Source organism: Channa argus, chromosome 7 (assembly GCF_033026475.1).
Source record: "Channa argus isolate prfri chromosome 7, Channa argus male v1.0, whole genome shotgun sequence".
Lineage (NCBI taxonomy): Eukaryota > Metazoa > Chordata > Actinopteri > Anabantiformes > Channidae > Channa > Channa argus.
In genome coordinates this window covers 14,617,560-14,641,316 of record NC_090203.1, presented here as the reverse complement: position 1 = coordinate 14,641,316, position 23,757 = coordinate 14,617,560, and the positions used below count along the sequence as shown (strand labels likewise).

At 36.0% G+C, this 23,757-nt stretch overlaps 2 protein-coding genes across 11 annotated transcripts; both read left to right on the top strand.

Annotated features, from left to right (window-relative positions):
* The first annotated feature begins 1,606 nt into the window (after positions 1-1,606).
* LOC137130409 (sialic acid-binding Ig-like lectin 14) lies at positions 1,607-13,149 on the top strand. Of its 9 annotated transcripts, none has more exons than XM_067510531.1 (12): positions 1,607-1,724; positions 2,588-2,707; positions 6,164-6,216; positions 6,306-7,712; positions 7,911-8,270; positions 10,131-10,421; positions 10,668-10,916; positions 10,993-11,250; positions 11,377-11,467; positions 11,813-11,899; positions 12,694-12,766; positions 12,853-13,149. In XM_067510531.1, exons 4-12 carry the CDS (start codon positions 7,664-7,666, stop codon positions 12,886-12,888), a joined length of 1,494 nt encoding a protein of 497 aa, XP_067366632.1. In that variant the 5' UTR covers positions 1,607-1,724; positions 2,588-2,707; positions 6,164-6,216; positions 6,306-7,663; the 3' UTR covers positions 12,889-13,149. The 9 variants fall into 9 exon arrangements, with proteins under 9 accessions (XP_067366632.1, XP_067366626.1, XP_067366630.1 ...); XM_067510525.1 differs by having other exon boundaries at positions 3,234-6,216; XM_067510529.1 differs by having other exon boundaries at positions 2,588-3,248; positions 5,573-6,216.
* Positions 13,150-13,275: 126 nt separating this feature from the next.
* On the top strand, positions 13,276-18,953 carry si:dkey-238d18.5 (sialic acid-binding Ig-like lectin 14). Of its 2 annotated transcripts, none has more exons than XM_067510523.1 (9): positions 13,276-14,899; positions 15,068-15,430; positions 15,986-16,276; positions 17,246-17,494; positions 17,571-17,828; positions 17,941-18,031; positions 18,277-18,366; positions 18,513-18,585; positions 18,661-18,953. In XM_067510523.1, exons 1-9 carry the CDS (start codon positions 14,851-14,853, stop codon positions 18,694-18,696), a joined length of 1,500 nt encoding a protein of 499 aa, XP_067366624.1. In that variant the 5' UTR covers positions 13,276-14,850; the 3' UTR covers positions 18,697-18,953. The 2 variants fall into 2 exon arrangements, with proteins under 2 accessions (XP_067366624.1, XP_067366623.1); XM_067510522.1 differs by having other exon boundaries at positions 18,274-18,366.
* The last annotated feature ends 4,804 nt before the right edge of the window (positions 18,954-23,757 follow it).

Below are 23,757 nucleotides of genomic sequence, written 5' to 3'. Positions count from 1 at the left end.
CAGTACATCTGAAGTCACTGCAGCATAGGAGTTTTTTCATAGACAAATCTCTGGGAAAACGTTCTCTCTCTCATCACATGACTAGACGTGAACATGTAAACAGGATATGAGTTCCTAATCCAAATTTAGGACAAATGCATGGTGTCAGGTCATCCCCACATATGTGGCAGGTGATGTAAGTTTGGCACTGGTCAGTTGATAGTGCACCAATAATGGATCATTGTAGTCACTGTTTTTAGTCTTGTCCGGTATGTGATCACTCCTTTTATAGTTTTTCTTTTTTCAGCTGACAAAGGAAGCTAATTCACCAAAAAAAAAGAAAGAAAAAACTATTGAAAATGAGACCAAATAATGTTTTATTAATGAATGATTTAAATATTTTTTAGACTAATACTTGCCCCTAGAAGGTGCAGATTGCTCAGAGCGGCCATGACACCATTAGGACCACCGGTGGTAATGTTGTGGCTGATTGGTATAGAAGATACATATTTAACGCAACAACGCACACACTGAAATACTATCAGTATATGCTGTATATTTTTTCTCAAGTATAATGATTTGGATGTGGTGTTGCCTTTAAATCTTCTCCACCTATTTTATTTTATTACACCACAGAACTATAGACAAAGAGGAAAGTTGACACAATAGTTCATTAAATTAAAGATGATGTTTCTTTCATTGTCACTTCTGTTTTCCCTACTTTCACCAATTTGCAGCCCTGTGTTTTTTTAAAAAAAATATTGCCCTGATTATATCATTTATTGTTTCCCCCTGTTTCTTCACAAATAATAAAAAATTCAAACTCTGTCTCTGAGAGATCTGGCGTCTTGTATATAATAAAACTAAAGTTTATCATGAGAATAAGACAAGGATTTTGGCAAAATTTGGAGGTTGAACAGAGTTGTTAGGAGATCTTAATATTTCAGCATGTTTGCACCCAAATGCATGGATACTCGATAAGATTTAAAGATAACACAGTTTGAAAAGTTGTAACGAAAGATTAAGGGGTGAAGGCAGCAGTGACTGGTTCTCTGCAGGTGAATCTGACAGTCTGACTGGAAGTGATCTGGCGACGCCAAGTGGTTCATTAGCAACACTGCAGATGTCATTGACGGTTAATCCGAAGGGGAAAAAACCCAAAAAGAAGTCACATGCACAGCTGAATTTTATGAATGGAAGACATCCTCAATAATACTCTACAACCTGAGAGCCGTGTCATTTACTTCTTCAACTATTGCAGTAGAAAATATATTGTCAACATTTTTGCTTCATACTGATGAGTGGTGAAAATGAACAAAATAAATAGCGTTTTTCGTGCTGCAGTAAATGTGATAACTTCCTGCTTTTTGGCCGCTTAAAGCTGTTCCCAGTTTGGTTCCGTACCCACGTAAAACAGAAGAAAGTTACTGCAATAGTCTTAGTGACAAAGTTTTTATCTTTTGTCTGTGGATGAAAAAATATTCTGATTGAGATGCAGAAGCGTGCTGTCAGGAAAAGTCCTGAAGTTCTCATCAAAACACTTGAGTTAAACCCAAACATAGCGGGATGAGCCAACCTTGCCTCGTCATTCAAGGTCTGGTTCTGATTCCATGTTTTGTCTCCTTCCTAAAAAGGGGTTTGGAAAATAGAGCGGAAGCTCGCTCCGGACCCATCAGCTGTTACCACACAGTAACGCTGAGGGTGACGCTTAAGGAGCTGAAATCCGGACTTGCAGACAATAACAGGTGGGATCAGCAAAACCGGGTAGATACCGTTACATTACACTTGCATGTGTGGAGCCTACGGTCAGTACATTCGGTTTGAATGTCAGATGTGGGACTTTCAAATGTAGCCAAAGGCGACTGCTGGGTCAGTCCCCCAAAAAACTCAACAAACTACGCCTCAATTTAAGTATCGTAGAAATTAATACATCAAAAATGGTCCTGGACGGTAAACTGCTACTAAAGTTATTAAGATGTGTGATTAAAAGTTAAGAATTTGCCTTTTCTTCTCTTATCTTACCCCGTCACTCTGCCGCAAAACACGCGCACGCACACACTGAACCATGTTTTCTGTCTCTGTACAGTTACAGTCTTTGCGCCATGAAGGCGCCAGGAGGAGAAATACGGTTGCATGATAGTATGAATACCCGGATTTCCAGGAAAAAGGTTTCTAAGTGTGTGTAAACGCACTTATGAGGTTCCTCTATGGGCTGCAGCTTCCTCTGCTTTCCACAGTGAAACACAGTGCTTAACTTTTTAAATAAGCCTTTTCATTTTTTCGCCAACATGGTAGGTTTAAAAGATACGAAAGAAGTAAAAGTGTCTAATGAGGGGATTTGAACTTTATCAAAAGTCAAAGTTTGGTATTACTGACAGTCAGAGGTATATTTACACAAAAGTATGTATAATTATGAAGAAAATTTCCAAATTGTGCAGCTTGAAACATGACAAGAAAAGAAAAAGAGAGGCAAAGGCAAAGTAGGATAAATATTTCAGTTAGAATTCATAACACTAAATTATATACACTGTGATTTGTAATGCCAGTAAATGACATTATTGCTGTTCTACAATAATGTATTTATTGAATGTATTTTTCTAAATGCCAGAGTGTATTACAGCAACAAAACCTTGGAGAAGTTTGGACAGAGACATAAAGATGTTCTGTGCTCCTTTCCCCCTGTCTGGATTAGGAATCGCATTGTGGAGCTTTAAAACCAGGAAGGCAGGTGAGTAAAAAGAAATTTTAGATCGGATTCAGTTTATAGTTTTAAATGCTTTATATGTTTTGGTCTGGTGGTTTCACTTCTTTATTTTTGGTCACATTTAGCAGAATTTCACACAGGTGAAAAAAAGTTTTTTTCCTTTTTGTGCAGTTGGGTCGTGAGACATACTACAGATATACAGTTAGTCACTAAAATATCAGGACTCTAAAAGCAGAACATTTGTTAGTTATTATATTTTATAAATCAACAAATGATTTCAGGCACTTGTTTTTGGTCACTCTAAATTTAGGGGGAGGGTTATTTTAAGGTTTTAGCCGCTTAATAAATATTTTTAATTTAGTGACTGTTCCACCCATAAACCTTCACACACTAATGCACCATTGGCCGCACATTAGCTTCACATTTAATGATCTGTTTGTCTTTTCTGCTGTTCTTGATAAGATCTCTGCTTATATTTCTAAGTAGTCTATGTAAGTTTTCTAAGAGTCATCTGTTTTTCTGTTCTTCCGTTTTCCTTTGGCCTAATCAGAGGAAGAACCTGAAGGTGAGAAATAAACAAGAAAACAGCCAAGAGGCATTTTGATATTCTCTGAGACCACACACGTTTTTATCAGTTGTGCTTTTCTACCAGAAAAAATAGAATTAACTCAAGTATGTTTTTCCAACTTTTTTTAAAGCTTGATGATACATTTTTCTGTATGTCATCAAATTGTAATGACAAACACAAGTTAAGGAAACAATGCTGCTTTGTGAGCTTTAATGTTTTCCAGGAGAGTTTGTCTATAACATTTATTGTGTTTTTTTTCCATGATAGGAACATTTTGTGCGGAAATATTTTATGGACAAGAGCAAACTGTACAAATCACATTTATTTCTGGTTGTGATCTGATCGCAGTTCTAGTTTTTCTTTGTGAACCTGCAGTCTAAAACCAATATCAATAGTGTTACTATATTGACTAGTGCATTTTTAAACAAAATCAAACTGAATCAAATGTTTACTTTCTTTCTTTTTTTAATCTAAATAAGAGAAAAAAGTGACTATAGCACCATCTAGTGCTGTGTTTCACTGTTTCTTTGTTTCCACTGTGGAGACATCAAAGTAGATATTTTTTAACCTGAGATCAACAGTTAGATCAACATTTTTTGACAAGCTTTGTTTCCTATTGCTTTCATATTATTATTTGCTGCAGAAAATGTGCATTATTATCATTAGAACCTAAATAGAAAACAACATATGACATTTTGTTAAAGCTTGTTTGTATTAGCAGCTTAGTTCACTGAAAGGCAAAGCTGTGTACCACAAACTTAATTACATGTCAGTAGGTAATTATGTTTCCTTAGTCTTTACTTTTGTTTGTTTTGTCTTCATATAGAAAGAAACATAGATAAAAAGAGCAAAATAATTTTACTGTTAAAATCATTTTCTGCCAGGGTGACTCGACCACTAGTGTGTGACATTGGAGGCAGTGGGTTTAGTTTTAGAGACATCCTGTCACCCTGTGTTCTTATGAGAATGTGTGATTTTTATGGATTTAGTTCCATTACCTATTACCAACTGTACTAACAATTCCTGTTGTCTAAACAGATGTATCAGATTTGTAGCAGTACATTTTCTTTGTACTTTAATTAATGGTTTGTTTCTTATCTGTCACTATCACTATTTCACTATGGATACTCCTTCACAATATTCAGCCATGTTGGCAAGATGATGGTGCTTTACCACTATTTAACAGCTGAATGGTGGGACCTAAAAATGAGTCAAAACAGTTTAGTTCCTGTAGTTTCCCTTTACAAATTGACACTTTGTTGCAAAAGTGAACTAATCTCCTTTTCCAGATAAGGGATTTGTCCTTGTGATTTTGTTGATTTTAGTCAACTATGACATTACATCTTTAGAAAATGCTTCCAAATAAGGAAGAGTCCCATGTCTGTTTCTAAACATGATGTTTAAACTCAGAGAGTCTCAGGAGATGGGCAAAAAATAACACCTTAACATGTCTACCCATGTGTTGGTAATCCCTCAGCCCTAACAGTAAATGTAACAGCAAATATTTTTAATTTGGGCAGCGATAACAAAAAACCACAACATTTTACTAACATGTGTGTTGAACCAAGTTAACACATTGTTAATCTTAAAAATGTTTGCCACAGTCTCTTATCAGCCAAGCTGTGAAGTTGACATGTTTACTGCGCTCGCCTGTTAAAATAGAAAGTAGCTCCAACAGTACTTATCAGACTTGAGTCAAGCAAGTATTTATGACTTGTTGTTCTCTTTCTGTCAATTGTAATAGTTTAATGCTTTAGAATCCCTTTAAAAAAACATCCTTTAAAATATAAATGACTGAACTACACTGATTAAAAACTGATTATAAAACATTTTAGTGTTAATTTGTTAGGTCCATTCTCCAGCTCGGGCTATTTCGCTGCTGCTTTAAAATATAAATGTGTGGCTGAAACTACAGAGTTTGGTGACATGCACCAGTCAGTTTGTTGTCTTTTTGTGTGTTGCACACAAACACACTACCATCTTTCTGTAAGTTCAGGCCTTTTCTAACTCAGTCCAAGGAGACTGATGACTGTGTTAATGTCCTCTGCTCACACAAACATGTAGTAAACTCACTTCCTAATTTCTTGAAGCCTTTTCCTCCTGCTAAAAATACCCATCTGAAGGGTCCAGCTATATTTTAATACAGTACATATCTCCCTTCTTTGCTTTTTTGCAACTCCAGGTTCTCTTTCCTGTATGTTGTTTCAGGTATAGAAAATCCACTCACTGGTCACTTTATTAGGTGCACCAGTGGAATTTAATGCAATCCAATACAGCAGCTCTGCCATGAATTCTACTTATACAGTGGTATTATTTCTCAGTTTTTAAGTTAAAACTGTCAAAAAGGTGATCATTCTACTCTGCTCCTGGAGGGTCCTACTGGAATGCAATGCATGGAAGGCCAGTGAGTATATAAATTGGCTGATCAGTTTACACAAGTACATTAAGTGATAAGCTCATCATTTCTATAGTAACAGCTACTTGTAAACTGATTCTTTGCGGTCTTCTGATTATTATGGCAAAAACAAAATCACTTCATTAAAAACAGCAAATAAACAGTTCTAAATATTGTGAGATATTCTGATTAAAGCTGAGAGTAAATGTATGTATGGCTTAATATTGAAAGAGATGATGGCTAAAACAACAGTTTATACACAATACATACTGTGCAGTTACAACCTTTAAATTATATTTTAACAGGGTGATTGAGTATTTGTGAGTGAATTAATTTTTTATGCAAATTGAAGTCAATTAATCAGCAGTGATGAACTTTTATTGTCACTGTTTAATCTCATCTAGAGGGATTAGATTAACTGTTCCTTTGATAAAAGACAATCAGTCTGCCCTGCTAGACTCTCTTAAAATGAAGGAGCCTGATCTCTTCTCATTCTACCTTTTCTACGGAGCTCCAGCTCATGAAGTAGCAGCAAAGAGAAACTTCACAGAGGCTTGTTCTAGTAAGCAGGTAAAACCATTGCTACAGATGCATCACTTTCATATAACTGCATTTTTATACATTTAAAGTGTTTTAATAACTCGTTTTATAATTCACAGATTTGTCTCTTAGATATCGCAGACAGTACATTTCAAGCCATGGGTCATTCAGCATCCACCAGCTTCATCACCCCTACTCCCAAGAACCTGTCTTGGGGCTGCCACAAAGAGGACACAGTCAAGCTGATGGACTTTTTGACACAATCCGAAGAAGATCTATGGGGAGTTAAAATAAAGCAAAGGTTTTCTTTAGAAAAGCTCCACCTCACTCGCAGTGCCGATTATGTTGATCTAGCTGTGCAAGAGAGATTTCATCCAAACGAGGCCAAGATGCTGCTGAACCCTGCTTTTGCTGGAGATCAGGGATTATGATTGACTGTAATAACTGTGGACAATTAAATATATGGAGTTTAGAACAAAGATCCGCTGAGTTGTGATAATAGAAGGGGCAAAAGCAAACTGCCCCACTGATGCTTCCTCTGAATTTGAGGTTTAGAGTCAGAATGTGTTGACAGACACACCCATATTAAACCAATTCTCAACACAAGACAAGGTGTGAATACTTAAACAGGAAGGGAGACTTTTATGTTACTTTAAAATTGCATAGGTCCCTTTTTCAATGAATGCAACTAAAAGCAGAAATGTTTTCTATTTTTTCATTGGTAGTCAAACAAATATTCAAACGGATGTAAAACACAGTCTTATATAGTCATGAAAATCACATAGTCATCGCAAGCCACACCTCATCCTGTGATTCTGGTAAATTTAGTGAGTAACGGAAGTCCTGTTTTGCAATACTGCATCTGATGCACACAGTGGAAGGTATAGTCCATGCCATTTTCACATTGACAACATTTGTGTAGGATCTAAAAACTTTTAACTTTTAACATTTAACTTTACTTATCTTGGGTGTTATTTAATTTCTACTTCTTTTAACAAGCATTTGCTGTTTAGTAACATAATTATAAAAATAAACACATAAACATAAAGTGTATCAATTATCGGTGCCTTTTTTAATAATAGTAACATTTCAAGTCTCATCAACTTACGGTTAGTAGGTTGTAAGGGGAGGCAAACCTAATGCGAAAAACTAACATAGTAGCAACAAAAATGCTCAATGGGTGAATATAGAAAAGAATTACACTAAAATAATGAAAATTACATTGGTGCAAAGGTTTACAAAACCCACCAAAAATTAAACGCTCTGCATCAAATTCCTGGGTTTATGTTTGAAGATTATGAGAATATTAACAATGTATGTTGCGATGAGATTAAAATCTGATTAAGTGTGTAAAATAGTGGTTGTGTGTTGCATTCAAAGTGGAATGGACACAAACCATGTTTCTCTTCAAAGATGCATAACAAGAACCTCGAAGTACCTGTCACTTTATTTGCAGATCTGATCCTTAGAGGACAAGATGGGTGCTGTGAAATGGACTCTGTTCTTTTGGTGCATTTGCTTTAAAGGTACTGAACATACAGTATTTGTATAGCTTGAAAAAAAATTATTTGTTGGTCATGCGCAGATTACTCTAATGGTCAGATTTTAATTAAAATTTAAAACAACAATTAGGTGAATTTCTATATAAGTAGACATGTCCTCTGTTTTTGTTTCGAAGTGTTTTTATTTGATTTCGTCCAAATTTCTTCTGCATTTCATCACAGTTATTCAAATTGAAGCTTCATCTTGGACCATTACTGTGCCATCAATAGTCAACGGTCTCTCTGGATCGTGTGTGGTTATCCCCTGCTCATATAACTACCCAGATCCAGGGAAGAACCTCAACAAATTCACTGGAATTTGGAGGACGACGGGCGAAGTCATCTATCATACAGATACCAGTCAAATTAACAAGGAATATATAAAAAGAACCCAGCTGGTGGGAGACCTCACACAGAAGAACTGTTCGCTGAAGATTGATGAACTCAAACAAAGTGACGAGGGGCCTTTTGATTTCAGGATTGAAATTGAAGGCTATGAAAAATATTCCTACATAAAAAATAAAGTGTCCATTAGAATGATAAGTAAGTAATATTCAAGTTTAACATACACATGTGAATAATGTCCATCTCTTATGTAATTCCAGTGTTCTGATACATCTCTGGATGCTAGACCATTTTATATCAATCATTTGTCCCCATCAGAGGACTATTATGTGAAATTAAGGGTGTAATTCTCTATAACCGTTTAACAATAATTAGATAGCACAAATAGTCCCAACTGATCTTAAAATTAACTTGGTGAGTTTTGCTACTTTGCCAAATAACTCATTCCATCTCAGATGCAAAGGAAAAAAGTCCACCAGAATTATAAACTAGAAAGACTAAAAAGTAACATCATCTATCCATGATGCATTTAATTAATGTATTTAGTTACTTAATGTCTTGCTTTGCTTGTCATGGTTCTCATATGTTGTGTGTTTCAGGCCACAAAAGAATTGAAATAACAGTGTCTTGTACTGGAAAGTTTTAAGGTTTTAACTGAAGTATCTAAACCCCAATGCAACAAAACTAATTTGGTAGTTTCAGTTCCTTTTTTTGATACTGTGGCTTGTTCCCATCAATTCAAATAACTTCATCAAATAGAGGAAGTCAGTTTGAGTTTCAAAGACATATTTAAAACTTTAAAGAAATTTTAGGATTCTCTACAAGTTCTGTTTGTCTACTGTCCTGTTTTTATTGTTATCTTAAATATATTTCAATTCAAATCTATGTGTTAGCATACTGCTGCCACCCTGAGAAACAAATACATTCTCAGTATTCTGGAGAAAAAATTTTCATTTTTACAAGGTTTTGTTTTTTGAAGATACTTTCAAACTATATCAAGCAGATATCACTGAGTCTATCACAGGGCTGATACAGATACACAGACAGACAAACATAAACACATTCGCATTCACATCTATGACAATACATGATAACACATTCATAACATTCTATTTTTTTATTTATAACATTCTACATTCTATTTGATAACATTCTATTTGCAGTGTTTTCAGGCTGTGTGTGTCTGTGTGTGTGCGTGTACATGTGTGTGTAAGTGTAAACAAATTTGTATCTTGTATCTTGTAATAACAAACCGTGGTTTGATACAAGATACTATTACAAGATGGTTTGTTAGAATCAAATCAAACATACACTCACTGGCCACTTTATGTAGGTGATAGGTGATATTTTTACTTTCTGTTTATTCATACTGTGCATAGCATACTTTAGCACCACCTCTTCTTTTAACGCACTCCAGTATGACTCCACCACCCATGATCACCTCAAGAATAGAGTAGAGTAGAATTATCACTTTTCTGACAGTTTCAACTTAAAAAATAAGAAATTATAATATTGTAAAAGTAGAATTCATGGCAGAGCTGCTGGATTGCATTGCATTAAATTGTACAGGTGTGCCTAATAAAGTGGCCAGTGAGTGTGTTTCCTTTAACATGAAAATATCTTGTAAACATGTGAAAAGTATCTTCTTAAATGAGAAAAATATAATTTATTAGATACTGTACTCTACAAATTATTATTTCTCAGTGTGACAACAACTTGCTTCTATAAAAATAAATATATGAATTAAATTTTCATTTTAAATTTATAATATTATGCATAATACATTTTATTAAAGTTTGATTTAAGGGAACTGATTTTGTGAAAATGTAATTAACCTGCTGTCAAACTAATATAAAGATCCCACTGCTTATAATTTGAGAGTCCTAAAATTTCCTTCGAGCAGTCTTTGTGATTTCACTTTTTGTTTTTTGTTTACTAAATCATTTTCAAAAGTGTTTTCAAAATTGTGGCCAGTACACTGAGGTTCAAAATAAAATTGCTATCTCCCCTTTCCTAGCATTATGATCTCTACTATCTACTATCATATCGTTGCTACAGGTGCCCTATATCCTACTGTCTCTGTGAAAGAAGAAGTAGTGGAGAGTCAGACTGTGTCTGCCACCTGCTCCGTGTCTCACTCCTGTCCTCCATCTCCTCCTGATTTCACCTGGAGTCACTCTGGAGAGAAGCAGCTGCAGTCACGACAGCTTAGTGATGGCCAGTGGGAAGCAACATCTACACTGACCTTTCAACCTACCAAAGCTGACCACAACAAGCCGTTACGATGCACCGTAACATACAAAGGAGGACTGCAGCGAGTAAAAGATTCCAGTGTCCTCAAGGTAAAATGTAAGTGTACATGGCAGGGCTGATAAAAGCAAATCCATCACACATTCTAACTATAACAGTGGAAGTCTGATGGTGATGATATGTTATACACTGGGATTAGATATTTTTTTAATATGGCCTTTTATTATCTGGTTTGTTTATGTGCAAATTGTGATGTGATCTCAAATTAACACCGACATTAAACATACTCTATGTCTGCAAGAGCATTTTAATATCCAGAACAGTAATTTGTATGTTTTGCTGCAGATGCTCCTGTGAATGTGAAGGTTAACTACAAGTCACGTGTAGAGGAGGGAGAGGCTATGCAGCTGAATTGCTCCAGTGAGGCTTATCCTCCCAGCAGCTACCAGTGGCATAATGCCACTGGTGCTCGGCTGCATCAGGGAGAGTCATTCAAACTGCCAAATGTCTCCAGACACACAGGTTCTGTGTTTTGCACTGCCATCAACACAGAAGGACAAACCAAATCGAGTCCTGTGGAATTCAACGTTCTATGTAAGCAAGCAATCAAAAACAGATTAATTGATATTTCATTTCAACATACAAGTAACCAAATATCTTGTTGTTACAGTCGCCCCTGAGATTAAGACCCACTCCTGCTCCTCAGAGGGAGATATGGTAAAGTGTGTGTGCATTGTGGAGTCCAGGCCTTCCAGCTCGGTCCGTTTTGGGCTTTCTGACAAAGTCCTGCCAAGCACCAAGATAGACACACATGGCTATGTTAGCATCGGGACTCTGCAGGCACAGTCTGGATCTTCTGAGTTTGTCCAGTGTCTGGCAAAAAATGACCTGGGCAGCGTCAACCTCACAGTTCCTTTATCTGTCAATGGTAAGGAGAATTTCTAGGTCTAGGTCTTCAGGTCTAAGAATTTCTAGATGGCCTGACACATCTAATGTGCATTAATACTCTTTGCATTTGTAGATACTGAGAGAATCACTGTTTCTGTTTAAACAGGTAAAAAGCAGAACACCTACATTTTCATTGCTATTGGAGCAGCAGCGGCTTTGGTGATGTTTGTAATCACAATGGGAGCTGTTAAAAAATGGTAAGTGTGGAAAATATTTTTGTTATTCAGATTAAGTAGAAAAATCATTGCTTTAGCTCTGTCTTTGAAAGTTTAGTCCTTGACTGCATTTAAAAAGATGATTACATTTTCAGAAAATACATAAGTACACAGACACAGAAAGATAGACTGTACACAACACAGTCATGCCTGTAGAGTTATTTGTTAATATACAGGTGCAATGTATCTAACAGCATTCAGTTTACTTTCCAATAAACACTATGGGAACACAATGACAACTTGCAAATATTTGTTGCAACTTTGGGATTTACACTGCAGTTTAGAATGGTTGTGTAAAGTCTTAATCAAAAATAATTGTTTTGCCAGCAGGGGGAGATCTGGAGATACATCTGACACTAGTGCAATGAAAGCACAAGAAACTGTGGAGGTCTCACAATATCCTTCAACCAAAAGGTTTTAAGTCATTTACTCTTTGAAACTGCGATTTAAAATAGAACAGTGAAGCTAATTTTGCATAGTCTAATGATTAATTGGAATTTAATGTAAAAAAAAATAAAAAATCGGTTGACTGTGGTGCAGGAGGTAGAGTAATCCACTAATCCCAGGGTTGTTGGTTTGATCCCCTCCTCCTTTGGTCACATGTCGAAGCGTCTTTTAGCAAGACACTGAACCCCAGCTTAGTTGCTCCTGGTGAGAGGTGGCCAGCTGCATAGCAGCTCCCCTATCGGAGCATGATAGTGTGTGAATGGGTGAATGAGAAGCGGTGTAAAGCGCTTTGAGTACCAATAGGAAGAAACGTGCTATATAAGTGCAAAGCATTTACCAAACATTTGCTTTATTAATTTAAGTATTTGCAGCAATGATTGAATGATGGTCTATAGACAATGCAGAGCATGAAAGCATGTAATATATGTTCCTGTTATTGTTATAAGTGTTATTTTTATTTTTTAATGTCTAAATGTGAAAATTTAGACAAATTTAGTAGTACCTCCTCCTACTGGGAGTAGGAGGAGGCCTGGAGAATCAGTAATGTCTAACATGAGTGCCGCAAGGCCAAAGAATGCTGTGGAGCTCCCGCAGCATGCCAGGACAAAAAGGTTTATATGTTCACCTTCTGCTATTGACCTTCAAAGAACTGAACTGTGCATTAAAATGACACAAAAAGCTAACTGTGCATAGTATTATGAGTGTTCATTGTACGTGGAATTTAGAAATGTTTTTTTATCTTTCTTCTTTTTTGTCCTCAGTTCACAGATGGACAACTATAATGCACATTGTTCTGATATTTGCAGCAATGATCCTATATATGGCAACGTGGAGGTGTGTGTGGTTTTATTCATTCATTCACACATTCATTCGTTATTTCCATGCACAAAATAAGACAATGACTTTTTCCCCCCATACAGACTGTGTTTGATGATGCTATATACACCAATATTTAGCATCACTAAACTCACCGGAAGAGCAGCTGCAGTCCCTCTGAGTGTTGTCTAACTGATGTGGGTCAAGAACATTTTATTTTTAACTGATATTATTTTGTGTGTATATGTTTTAGCTATAAATTACAAATATTGTATATTACAAGTACTGTTTTTTGTTTTTTTGGTCTGATTGATTTGTTACTTTTTAAAAAAGTAGTTTTAACATAATGATTTATGATCAATAGATTCATATAACTGAATAAAAGAACAATTTAACAATGACTTACGTAGAAAATATCTTTTGTTACAATATTTCTCAACTGCAAGTTAAACTTCTAAAGTGTGCCTTTTGATTTTCCGCTTTAGAATTTAAGATTTCCAATACTTACCCTCATATAGGGCTAAAATACTTTGTAGGACCAAATAATCAACTGAATGAATGAGGAGGCCACAAGTGATGTTTTAGTTCCCCAGATTACAAAAATAGTGGTGTTGCTGGTCAGTTGTGATGAAGTATTTTGTCTAGTGGCAAATGTGTCTTACAAAAATAAAATAGCAGAAGTCATAATCGCTAAAATTCCTGTAGGTCCAAAAAGGGAAGTGAGAGCATATAGGTGGCACATGTGATAAAATTATCATTTCAGATGCAGAAAGGAGATTTAATTTGTAATGGAACTTCCAAAAATTCAGAGAGCTAATAAAATGATACGATGGACTGCATTGAAAGTGAACCATGAAAAATAATACGGTGCTGTGAATATTATTTGATCTTCCCTGATTTTTAAGAAATTAACATAAAACAAAGGCAAGCTGAGCAAACACAACATACAAGTTTTAAATGATAATTGTAGTTATTGAAGATAAAGTTGATGTACTACTGTGCTAACTAGGCACAGCTGAAAAGTATTGTCCTCAATACTACATCCAAAAAGCACTCTCTAGATCTACATGTACAAATGGAGACTCTGAACAATAGTGATCCTTCCATTCCAAAATTAGTCCAAGAGCACAGGCATGACTCACACAGAATGTCTCAAAACATTCAAGGAAAACATATAAGGAACTACAGGCCTCTCACCAATGTAAGATCAGTTTTCATGACTCCACTATCTGAAAAACATTGGGCAGAAATGGCATCTGTGGGAGTGTGGAGAGGCCACAACCTCTGCTAACACAGGAGAACCCTCTTTTTTTTTATAACACATTTAGATGACTCTCACTGTTTATGGACTGATGCTGCTTTCTTCGTTTGGAAGAAAGCAGTCCAATTACATGTAGAAAAAAACCCATCACAAAATGAAACAAAAACAACACAATAATTGTGGTGGTGTGATGGTGTGGGGCCAGTGTGATTTTCCATAATTAAGAAAAGCATAAACTTGTATTAAAAAAAAATCCTAAAAGATAACGTCAGGTCATCATTCTGTGAGCAGCAGCTCAGTTGCAGCTGGGTTATGCAGCAAAATAAAGACCAAAAGAATAAGAATCAGGCGACATCAGTTATGCCAAAATAAATAAAATGGAACTTTCAAAGTGGCCTAGTTAAAATCAGGAAGTGACTACTTTTTCACATTAGTGATTTAATTATTGGATAATTGTTTTTATTCAGTAAACACAATCATTTAAGCTACGTTTTTGTGTTTTCAAACATTGCCTTTCTTTTCTTTTCGACTTTTTTTGAAAATCTGAAACAATTTAGTAAGATAGATGCAAAATTATAGAAGAAATTAGGAGGGGGTTGAATATTTTTCTCAAAGCACTTTTAAGACCTTTGAGGTCGGTAGTTGAGAGCACAAAACGTTCTGAGAAAACAAAAGTAATGTAACATGCTGCATGCTATAGTTTGTGGAGTGCATGTGTATTGCATTAAAAGTGGAATGGAAACTAGACAAGTCATCTCTCCTCTGGGGGAAATGACAGCGGCATCACAAGAACCTGGAAATTTTTGTCACTTTATTTGTAGTGTGATCCTGACAAGACAAGATGGGTCATTTAAAATGGCCTCTGTTAATTGTGTGCCTGCTCTTTAAAGGTATGGTACATTTTCTAAAGTGTATACTCAGATAATCCCTTTGTAGAAAATAAACATTGTCTTATTATTTTTTAGGTGTGTTATTATGTCTTTTGTTCAGTGAAAGAATGTAACTTTTCTGCTCTCTCTGTTTGGTTTCACCATGTTAACCTCTGCATTTTATCACAGTTTTTCAAACTAAAAGTTCATCTTGGACTGTTACGGTGCCATCAACAGTTAAAGGTCTTCCTGGATCCTGTGTGGTTATCCCCTGCACATATAGCTACCCAGACCCTGGGAAGAAGGTCACTGAATTTACTGGGATTTGGACCGATGCCACGGGTCATGTCATTTATCACCAAGTTCATTCTAAAATTATGCCAGAGTATCAGACCCGGACAGAGCTACAAGGAAACATCGCACAGAAGAACTGCTCACTGAAAATTGACCCACTCCAACAAAGTGACCAAGGGCCTTTTTTTTTTAGGATTGAAATTGAAGGCTATGAGAAATATTCTTATAAAGACAATGCAGTCTCCATTGCAATGAATAGTAAGTAATATTAAAACCATATTTTTTCTGTAACTCTCAACTTAATTCCAGTGTTCTCTTACAATCTTTATCCTATTCATGATATCCGAGTTCTGTCCAGGCAGTGTGTGGTAATTCCCTAAAGTTACATTACTGTACTAGTTGAACGTCACATGTAAACAGACTGGACAATATTTGCGATTAAGGTAAAAAATATAAAGCACTTTCATGTAGTTCAGTTATCTTCAAATGTAAAATGCATATTGTATGTATGTATGTATGTAAACACAAAAGCAAACAAAGCAATTTAGTAAAACAGTACTTTTAGCCTCTAAATGTATCAGGGACCTGACGCAGTCAGACCCAGTTCCTGATTTGTGCTATTGTAACTTTCAAATCAAATAGATCAAGTTAAGTTTCGTTTCTCTAGACAGATGTTTAAAATTGAAAGAAAATGGCACTTTATAAAGAGGCCAAAAGTGAGGCCAAGTACACTGAGCTGTGAAAAAGTGCTATCTTCTACTATAGCATTATGATCTCTGCTATCTGCAATCATAATCTTTCTCGTTGCTACAGGTGCCCTATATCCTACTGTCTCTGTGAAAGAAGAAGTAGTGGAGAGTCAGACTGTGTCTGCCACCTGCTCCGTGTCTCACTCCTGTCCTCCATCTCCTCCTGATTTCACCTGGAGTCACTCTGGAGAGAAGCAGCTGCAGTCACGACAGCTTAGTGATGGCCAGTGGGAAGCAACATCTACACTGACCTTTCAACCTACCAAAGCTGACCACAACAAGCCGTTACGATGCACCGTAACATACAAAGGAGGACTGCAGCGAGTAAAAGATTCCAGTGTCCTCAAGGTAAAATGTAAGTGTACATGGCAGGGCTGATAAAAGCAAATCCATCACACATTCTAACTATAACAGTGGAAGTCTGATGGTGATGCTATGTTGCCATGGTTCTGAGTAGATATGACACAAAAGCAGAACAGTAGATACATCCAGTAAATGTTTTGTTTTGGGTGCTGTGCATTTATTTGATCCCAGTTGTTTTAACTCTCAGTCCTCAAGGAGCCCTGCTCTGCTTGTTTCCTGCTGATCCACCTGAATCAAGTGTGTTCAGTCAATTAAAAGCTGGAAGATACCAATTCACTTTTTCTTTCCCCACTCCGCCCTCTTCTAAGATGGTATCTTCTAGCTTCTGGTTGACTGAAAACCCCTGATGCAGGTAATCATCATTGGGTAGTTGGAAAACAGGCAGAGTAGGGGTCAGTAAAGACCAGGATTGAAAATTTTTGCTCTATTTACAAGAGTCCTTAGAAAACAAGAAGCTCAGGGTTGTCTCAAGTTCCTCTGTCAACCGGTCTAAGCGTTGCAAGTTAAGTCAGAGGGAGATTGTCCAGAAGTCCAGTAAAATATATGGGACCACAGCTGGTGTGTGATGGGTTGTGACAGTAACAGTCCAGTAAGTGCATGGTTAGAGACCTTCTTTGAAAAGAGACTGTATATGGCATCACTGCCACAGTTGACGATTGGGGCTGATGAATAAAAACCTGCTTTTTCTCTTTCCAGCAATTATCAGGTTGCATACATTTTCAGGTTCAACAGAGAACGTTTAACTAGCCATTTCATTTTTGATATGTTCAGCAAAGGGTTGTAGTTGGATTGTGCTGTCAAGAATCTGACCAGATTAAAATTCAAAATGTTGAGAAATGCCTTATATGGTTTATGTGCAGTGACCATGATTAGCTTTTTACATTACTCCAAATTTAAACATACTGTATGTCTGCAAGAGCATTTTAATATCCAGAACAGTAATTTGTATGTTTTGCTGCAGATGCTCCTGTGAATGTGAAGGTTAACTACAAGTCACGTGTAGAGGAGGGAGAGGCTATGCAGCTGAATTGCTCCAGTGAGGCTTATCCTCCCAGCAGCTACCAGTGGCATAATGCCACTGGTGCTCGGCTGCATCAGGGAGAGTCATTCAAACTGCCAAATGTCTCCAGACACACAGGTTCTGTGTTTTGCACTGCCATCAACACAGAAGGACAAACCAAATCGAGTCCTGTGGAATTCAACGTTGTATGTAAGCAAGCAATCAAAAACAGATTAATTGATATTTCATTTCAACATACAAGTAACCAAATATCTTGTTGTTACAGTCGCCCCTGAGATTAAGACCATCTCCTGCTCCTCAGAGGGAGATATGGTAAAGTGTGTGTGCATTGTGGAGTCCAGGCCTTCCAGCTCGGTCCGTTTTGGGCTTTCTGAGAAAGTCCTGCCAAGCACCAAGATAGACACACATGGCTATGTTAGCATCGGTACTCTGCAGGCACAGTCTGGATCTTCTGAGTTTGTCCAGTGTCTGGCAAAAAATGACCTGGGCAGCGTCAACCTCACAGTTCCTTTATCTGTCAATGGTAAGGAGGGTTTTAAGAATTTCTAGATGGCCTGACACATCTAATGTGCATTAATACTCTTTGCATTTGTAAATACTGAGAAAATCAGTCTATGTGGTTTCTGTTTCGACAGGTAAAATGCAATATGTTCACATTTTCATTGCTATTGGAGCAGCAGTGGTTTTGGTGACACTTGTACTCACAGTGGCAATTGTTAAAAAATGGTAAGTTAGTGTGGAAAATATTTCCTATTGAAAGTAAGTATAAAATCGGTTCCCTTATGGGTTTTAGCTCTAGCTTTCAAATATAATTATGACAGTAAAAAGGCAACACAAACACAAACAGAATTCAGACCACTTTGATGATTATGGAAGCCAGTTTGCAATTTTCTATAGAGCATAATAGCTTGTGTTCAACCTTGCAGTTGGTTTCGTCAGCGTACTAAATCAATAAATTTTTCTACCAGCAGGGGGAGATCAGGTGACGCAGTAACATCTGACATGAGCACCATAAAGGCAGAGAAAACTGTGGAGTTCCCTAAGTATACAACAAAAAAAAGGTTTCAGTCATTCACCTTTTGTATTAAACAAAACTTTAATTTTGTGAATTTAAATGACCCAGTGACATTGCAGAATCTTAAGTCTTAACAAAAACAAAACAAAACAAACTAAAAAATTATGTTTGCCGTCTTCATTCTGTCCACAGTATTGAGATGGACTATGATGATGTAACATGTTCTGGCATTTACAGCAATGATCATGTGTATGGCAACATGGAGGTATGTGCAGTTTTCTTGATTGATTATTTCCATGCACAAAAGAAAAGAGTTGAGTTATTGTTGTTTCCTATACAGACTGACAGTGATGATGCAATATATGAAAACATGTAACACCGCTGAATTCACCGGAAAACCAGCTGCAGTCCTTTTGTGTGGGGTCAGCTGATGTGGGTCAAGAAAGTAAATGTAAATGATATAATGCTGTTTGTTCAATGTTGTTTATGTTTACTGTATGTTATACGTTCATACTTTAAGTATGGTTTTTCTGTACCTTGCAGTGCATCTTTTTTTTTTAAGGTAATGATTCTTTTTCTTACAGTAACTATGATTAATGCACTTATAAATTAATAAACTTGCTTGTGCTTTTATCTGCTTGATCAACAGTATTATCTTGTAAAAATAACCATTCAATCAAAGCAATTATTTATGTGTCACATATGTATCACTATACAGTCATCCACAAGTGACATCAAAAGAAAAAAAGTATCATTTGTATTTCCATTTAAGTAGGTATGATTCTGTATGAGACTGACAAGAACAATGGTAAGATCACAGCTGCTATTGCCTTGAAATGCTACCTTACTGCTAAGTATTGAACTCACTGCTCTAAAACAACTGCAGTATGAACTTTCTTTGTCATATCAGCGAAATATGTTTTTATAAAAAGTGTGTACTATTATAATGTTAAAAGAAATCTGTAATTAATTTTAACGCATATTAACCTCCTTCAGTTTAAAGATGTGTGTAATGTGTGAGAGCCACATCTTCATGCAGCATCACAGTTTGTATCTACCAAATGAAACCATTCTGCGAATACTTAGGTCAATGTAGGATAACCCTTGACAGGCTTGAGAGTGTGTTGATGGTAAGCTGACAGGAAGTGGAAGTGTGAACCTGGTCACAATCTGGGCCAATTGGATTGCTAATGGTGACTGATCTCTTACCATATTTCAAACACCAACACTTCTACTTTACCATTGGCTTAAATCTCAGACCCCAAAAAGTCAAAGTATAAAAAACATTCAACAGTGTTTCTCAGTTTTTACCTTGAGCCTCTGATGCTATAGTTCATAACTTCTGTTTGTTTATATATACAGACTAAAAATGTAAAAACACTCATCAGTATATTTTAATTTAGCTGTGATTCAAATTACAATCTTCAAAATTGCTTCAGTGACCTTTCTTAATGTTAGACCAAGATTTCATAACACAAGTTTGATGAAGGTCAGTTGCACAACTAGGGTTTTAGATTGCTGGGTGAGTTTTAGATACTCTGTGGGCAGTTTCCAATTATGGAGGTTGGTTGAGATAATGTTATTTTCTTTTTCTTGAGAATCCCTTCCGCCTGTTCAGGATCCTCTTTTATTTGGGCTAAGGATAAGTGTAGGTGGAGGGAATAAAAATACAGGAGCCCTGCTGGGCAGAGAATATAACTGGTATTATTTAAAAAGATAACAACAACAACAGAAAGGAAAGCCAAAACTTCATAAATCATAAAAAAAAAATCATAAAAGGCAATTGCAAATACAGCATTCATTTTCAGGCTGAAAAATGATTCCTTCACTTGCAGTGGTTATGAGATACATTTGTTCGGGTGTCACCCTTTAAAATTTAAATCGATACCACATTTCCATCAAAGCACCAAGTTCCCAGTGTGACTAAAAATCCTTAGTGGCAGAAGTTATAACAATACTGTACAGTCCTCCAGGTACTGTACTCCACTTTCCTCCCACAGCCCAAAGACATGTATGTTAGGTTAACTGGTCTCTCTAAATTGCCCATAGGTGTTAATTTGAGTGTGAATGATTGTCTGTCTGTGTATGTCTATCTGTGCTGGCCCTGACATAGACAGCTGGGAAATGCTACAGCCTCCCATGAATCTGAACAGGATAAGTGGTTAATAATTTATAAGTGGATGGATGGATATTTAATGTAAAACATTGTTTTTTTTTAATATTACTACATGTAGATTTATTTACAGATTTACAGTTATTTTAAATATAACATGAGAAACTCAAAGTTAACCACATTTTCTTTTGTTTAAATCACTGATCTGATATGAATTAAAAATCTGATCTGATACATATTTGATACAATCATGTTCAAGTAAAGGTTTATTCCTGAGAATAAAAACCTGTCAGCCTCTTTTTTTGGTTTGTACAGATATATCAGTGTATGGATTTAGTTTTCCCTGTAGTCATGGTATACCAGTAATACTGTAAAGCCAGTGTTAACTATCAAATAGTTTTGATTATTCATTTAATTTTATTTGATGTCAGTGCACTAACTGTCAGTGTTTTTTCATACTCTGCTGTCACAACCAATGGGGCATGAAGGAAATGTAAAATGTGTGCAACCATTAGATAACAAAGAATTAAACAGCTTGTTCATTCATATTAGTAATATGGTAACGGACACTATCTTGGATGCAAGTTCAAAACCACTGCAGCTATTGCTCAACAAAAAGAATGTAGCAACACTTTCAACACCGGTTAAGTTAGCAGTTTCACAAACTCCAAACACTAGAGATGCCTTCTTCAGAATGTGAAAGATGCTTAAACAAAAAAGAACAACCACTTTTAAGTCTTTATTCTTGGCACAGTCCTTACATAATCAAACTTTACATTATGTGTTATAAAATGATCAGATTGTATGGTGTGAAAAACATTAAAAAAGCAAAAATATTCAGAAAGATTACCAAAAAAGTACTGTAATAATTCACTAAATTGTCAAAAACCATACAATATTGCTCTCTATCTCAATATTACTCTCTCAGTCTTTGGACTTGTTTAAAAGATTGGATGATCATGTTCCACAGAAAACAGAACAAAGTCATGAGATGTCACAAACATCTTGCAAAAGTGATGATGTACTGATTGTGATAAGTGTCACTAAGGTACAACGCTGAGAAACATCCGTACTGTTTTAGCCTATTGTTCTGCTTAATACAAAAACATTTCTGGGGAGGTGTATATCAGGCTATGGTCAAGGGGTATGCGTTGGGTCTACAGCTATGTGTGTGACACATGTGTGACACGTGTCTTCATTCAAAGCTCTTGGTTAAGCAGTTGTTAAAAAAGCACAGCTCTACATCACAGATGAACAAGCTAACCCTGTAAAGAGACTGAAAAAGCTGTGTGTGCGCTGAGACACTGTTGTTTTTAGTGTCTGTGTGTGGATTGTTGAAAATATGATCATTTGAATAATGAATGAATAATTTAGAAAATGACTAAAGATTCCATTTAGCTTTAACCTGTTAATGGCTTACAGTAGAACATGAATATTTGCATTGTTTCTTCAGTGGCATAACTGAAAGCATAACAAAGATTGTCTTCTGTCCCTATGAAAACACACTATTCACATAAACATGAGTGCAAAACAACGTAAAATACAAAGATTGGATTTAAATGAACTCCAAAGGGAGTTGTGAGGACAGTTTTTGTGTTATTTTGAATAAACTATATTTACATATATATTCTCTGTGAGATCCATACTTTCTTCTGTCTGACCTGTAGCATCCTGCAAAGATGTTGGGTCACAGTGTTAGTGTCCATTGGTAAAGTATCAAGGGATTGTGGTTCATGCTTTGCCACTATTTTAAAACCCAAATGAGTGGTGAAATATACCTCAGTGTTGACATACACAGGTTCATCTATGGTCTTCTGTTGAGGAAGTTGTGTGTTTTCATTTTTAATGGATGTGGCTTCACTGAAAAGACAAAAATACATCTGTTTGGTTTCCTTTTAAAGAAACTGGACATGGAATTCTTACATCTAAACATGTTCAGTTGTCTGAAATCAAACTTTAGTTCTCGTGTTAGTTATGTATCTCCAAACTGTGACAAACCTCTTGGCTTGGTTTGATGATGCTCTGCTAAAATTGGCATAATATCCAGATTCCTCCCTGGTAAAAGACTCTGTCCTGTGAAAAGGTTATTGCTAAAATGTTAGTGCAAGTAATTATGGATAAAATGCAAAGACATATAATATGTATATGATTAATATGAAAATACAATACTTCCAATAGTAAATTATTTAAACTCAAATTGAAGATTAACACAAAGAAACTTCCAGCAAGTGTACAGGAAAACTCATTCAGCAGAGTGAAATATTATATCAAATATTAAACTTAACAAACTTTTTAGAGCGCAAGGGGACTAAATAAAGATAACAGAGTCAGTCATGAAACAAAAATACTTCAGGTGCTTGCAAGTTATGTCACAAATGAGCTAAAATTGAACTCACCTTTTGTGTTTTACGAAGCAGAAAATTCCAACAATGACGATCGCAACTATAGAAACTGGTACAGAGATCACCCAATAGATTTGGTTCTCTGAGGTGATGAAGAAAAATACTATCATTATGATCCTTTAAAAAGAAAAACTATATTGCTGATTTTAATGTATACATTATTCAGAACTTGCCCAACAAGGTGAGTGTGACTGTTAATGTACTGTCCGTGGCTTCAAAGGTGGTACATGGGAAACTTTTTCATAAGATTAAACGTTTTCTGTGATATTTTTAGTTACTTCTGTTGAAAATATGTTTTACTAATACTGCACTCTTGCAAACTGAGAAACACAGAAACAAAATACATGAATGTGAATGTTTGCAAGTTATACCTGGATCAATAGATGTTGTTTCATTTGCACCTGTGGGAGAAGCATAAAGTAACTTCAATTTCACTATTCATTTTCCTTGATGTTTAGGATCTGGAGAGAGCAGTTTCCTTTAGTTGGATCCCAGATGAGCTGGGTTCTGTTTCTGTACTTCTCAGACACAAATGTGTGATTTGGATGATAAATTAATGGATTTTTGTCCTGTTCATTGATGACAATATCTTTCCCTGGCTTTTTCCAGTAAACTTGAACTTTGTCACTGTTGTTCTGCTTTGGAGTGGTAAATGTACAATTGATAGTCACATTTGAGCCCAATGTTGTATTAATGTGGTCAGAGACAGAAATATTCCACTGTTGTCCTGCATTTAAAACCAAAGCAGAATTGACATTTAATCAAGGTAATACTTAATGAACAAAGATTCAAAACAAAAACACAATATGTCACCCACCTTTTGAGGTGAGAATCGGTATAAAACCCAGGGTCAGCAGCTTTATAAGATCCAAAACAGACATTCTGAGGATATTAAACATAATTCGAAAGTTCCAGCATTAGT

Bases quoted from the DNA above. Each gene is read 5' to 3' on its own strand.
- LOC137130409 (XM_067510532.1), top strand. From the start codon at position 7,664: ATGGGTGCTGTGAAATGGACTCTGTTCTTTTGGTGCATTTGCTTTAAA. The intron at 10,917-10,992 runs GTAAGCAAGCAA...TTGTTGTTACAG, and splicing joins TGTGGAATTCAACGTTCTAT to TCGCCCCTGAGATTAAGACC. The intron at 12,767-12,852 runs GTGTGTGTGGTT...CCCCCCATACAG, and splicing joins CTATATATGGCAACGTGGAG to ACTGTGTTTGATGATGCTAT.
- si:dkey-238d18.5 (XM_067510522.1), top strand. From the start codon at position 14,851: ATGGGTCATTTAAAATGGCCTCTGTTAATTGTGTGCCTGCTCTTTAAA. The intron at 15,431-15,985 runs GTAAGTAATATT...TCGTTGCTACAG, and splicing joins AGTCTCCATTGCAATGAATA to GTGCCCTATATCCTACTGTC. The intron at 17,829-17,940 runs GTAAGGAGGGTT...CTGTTTCGACAG, and splicing joins AGTTCCTTTATCTGTCAATG to GTAAAATGCAATATGTTCAC.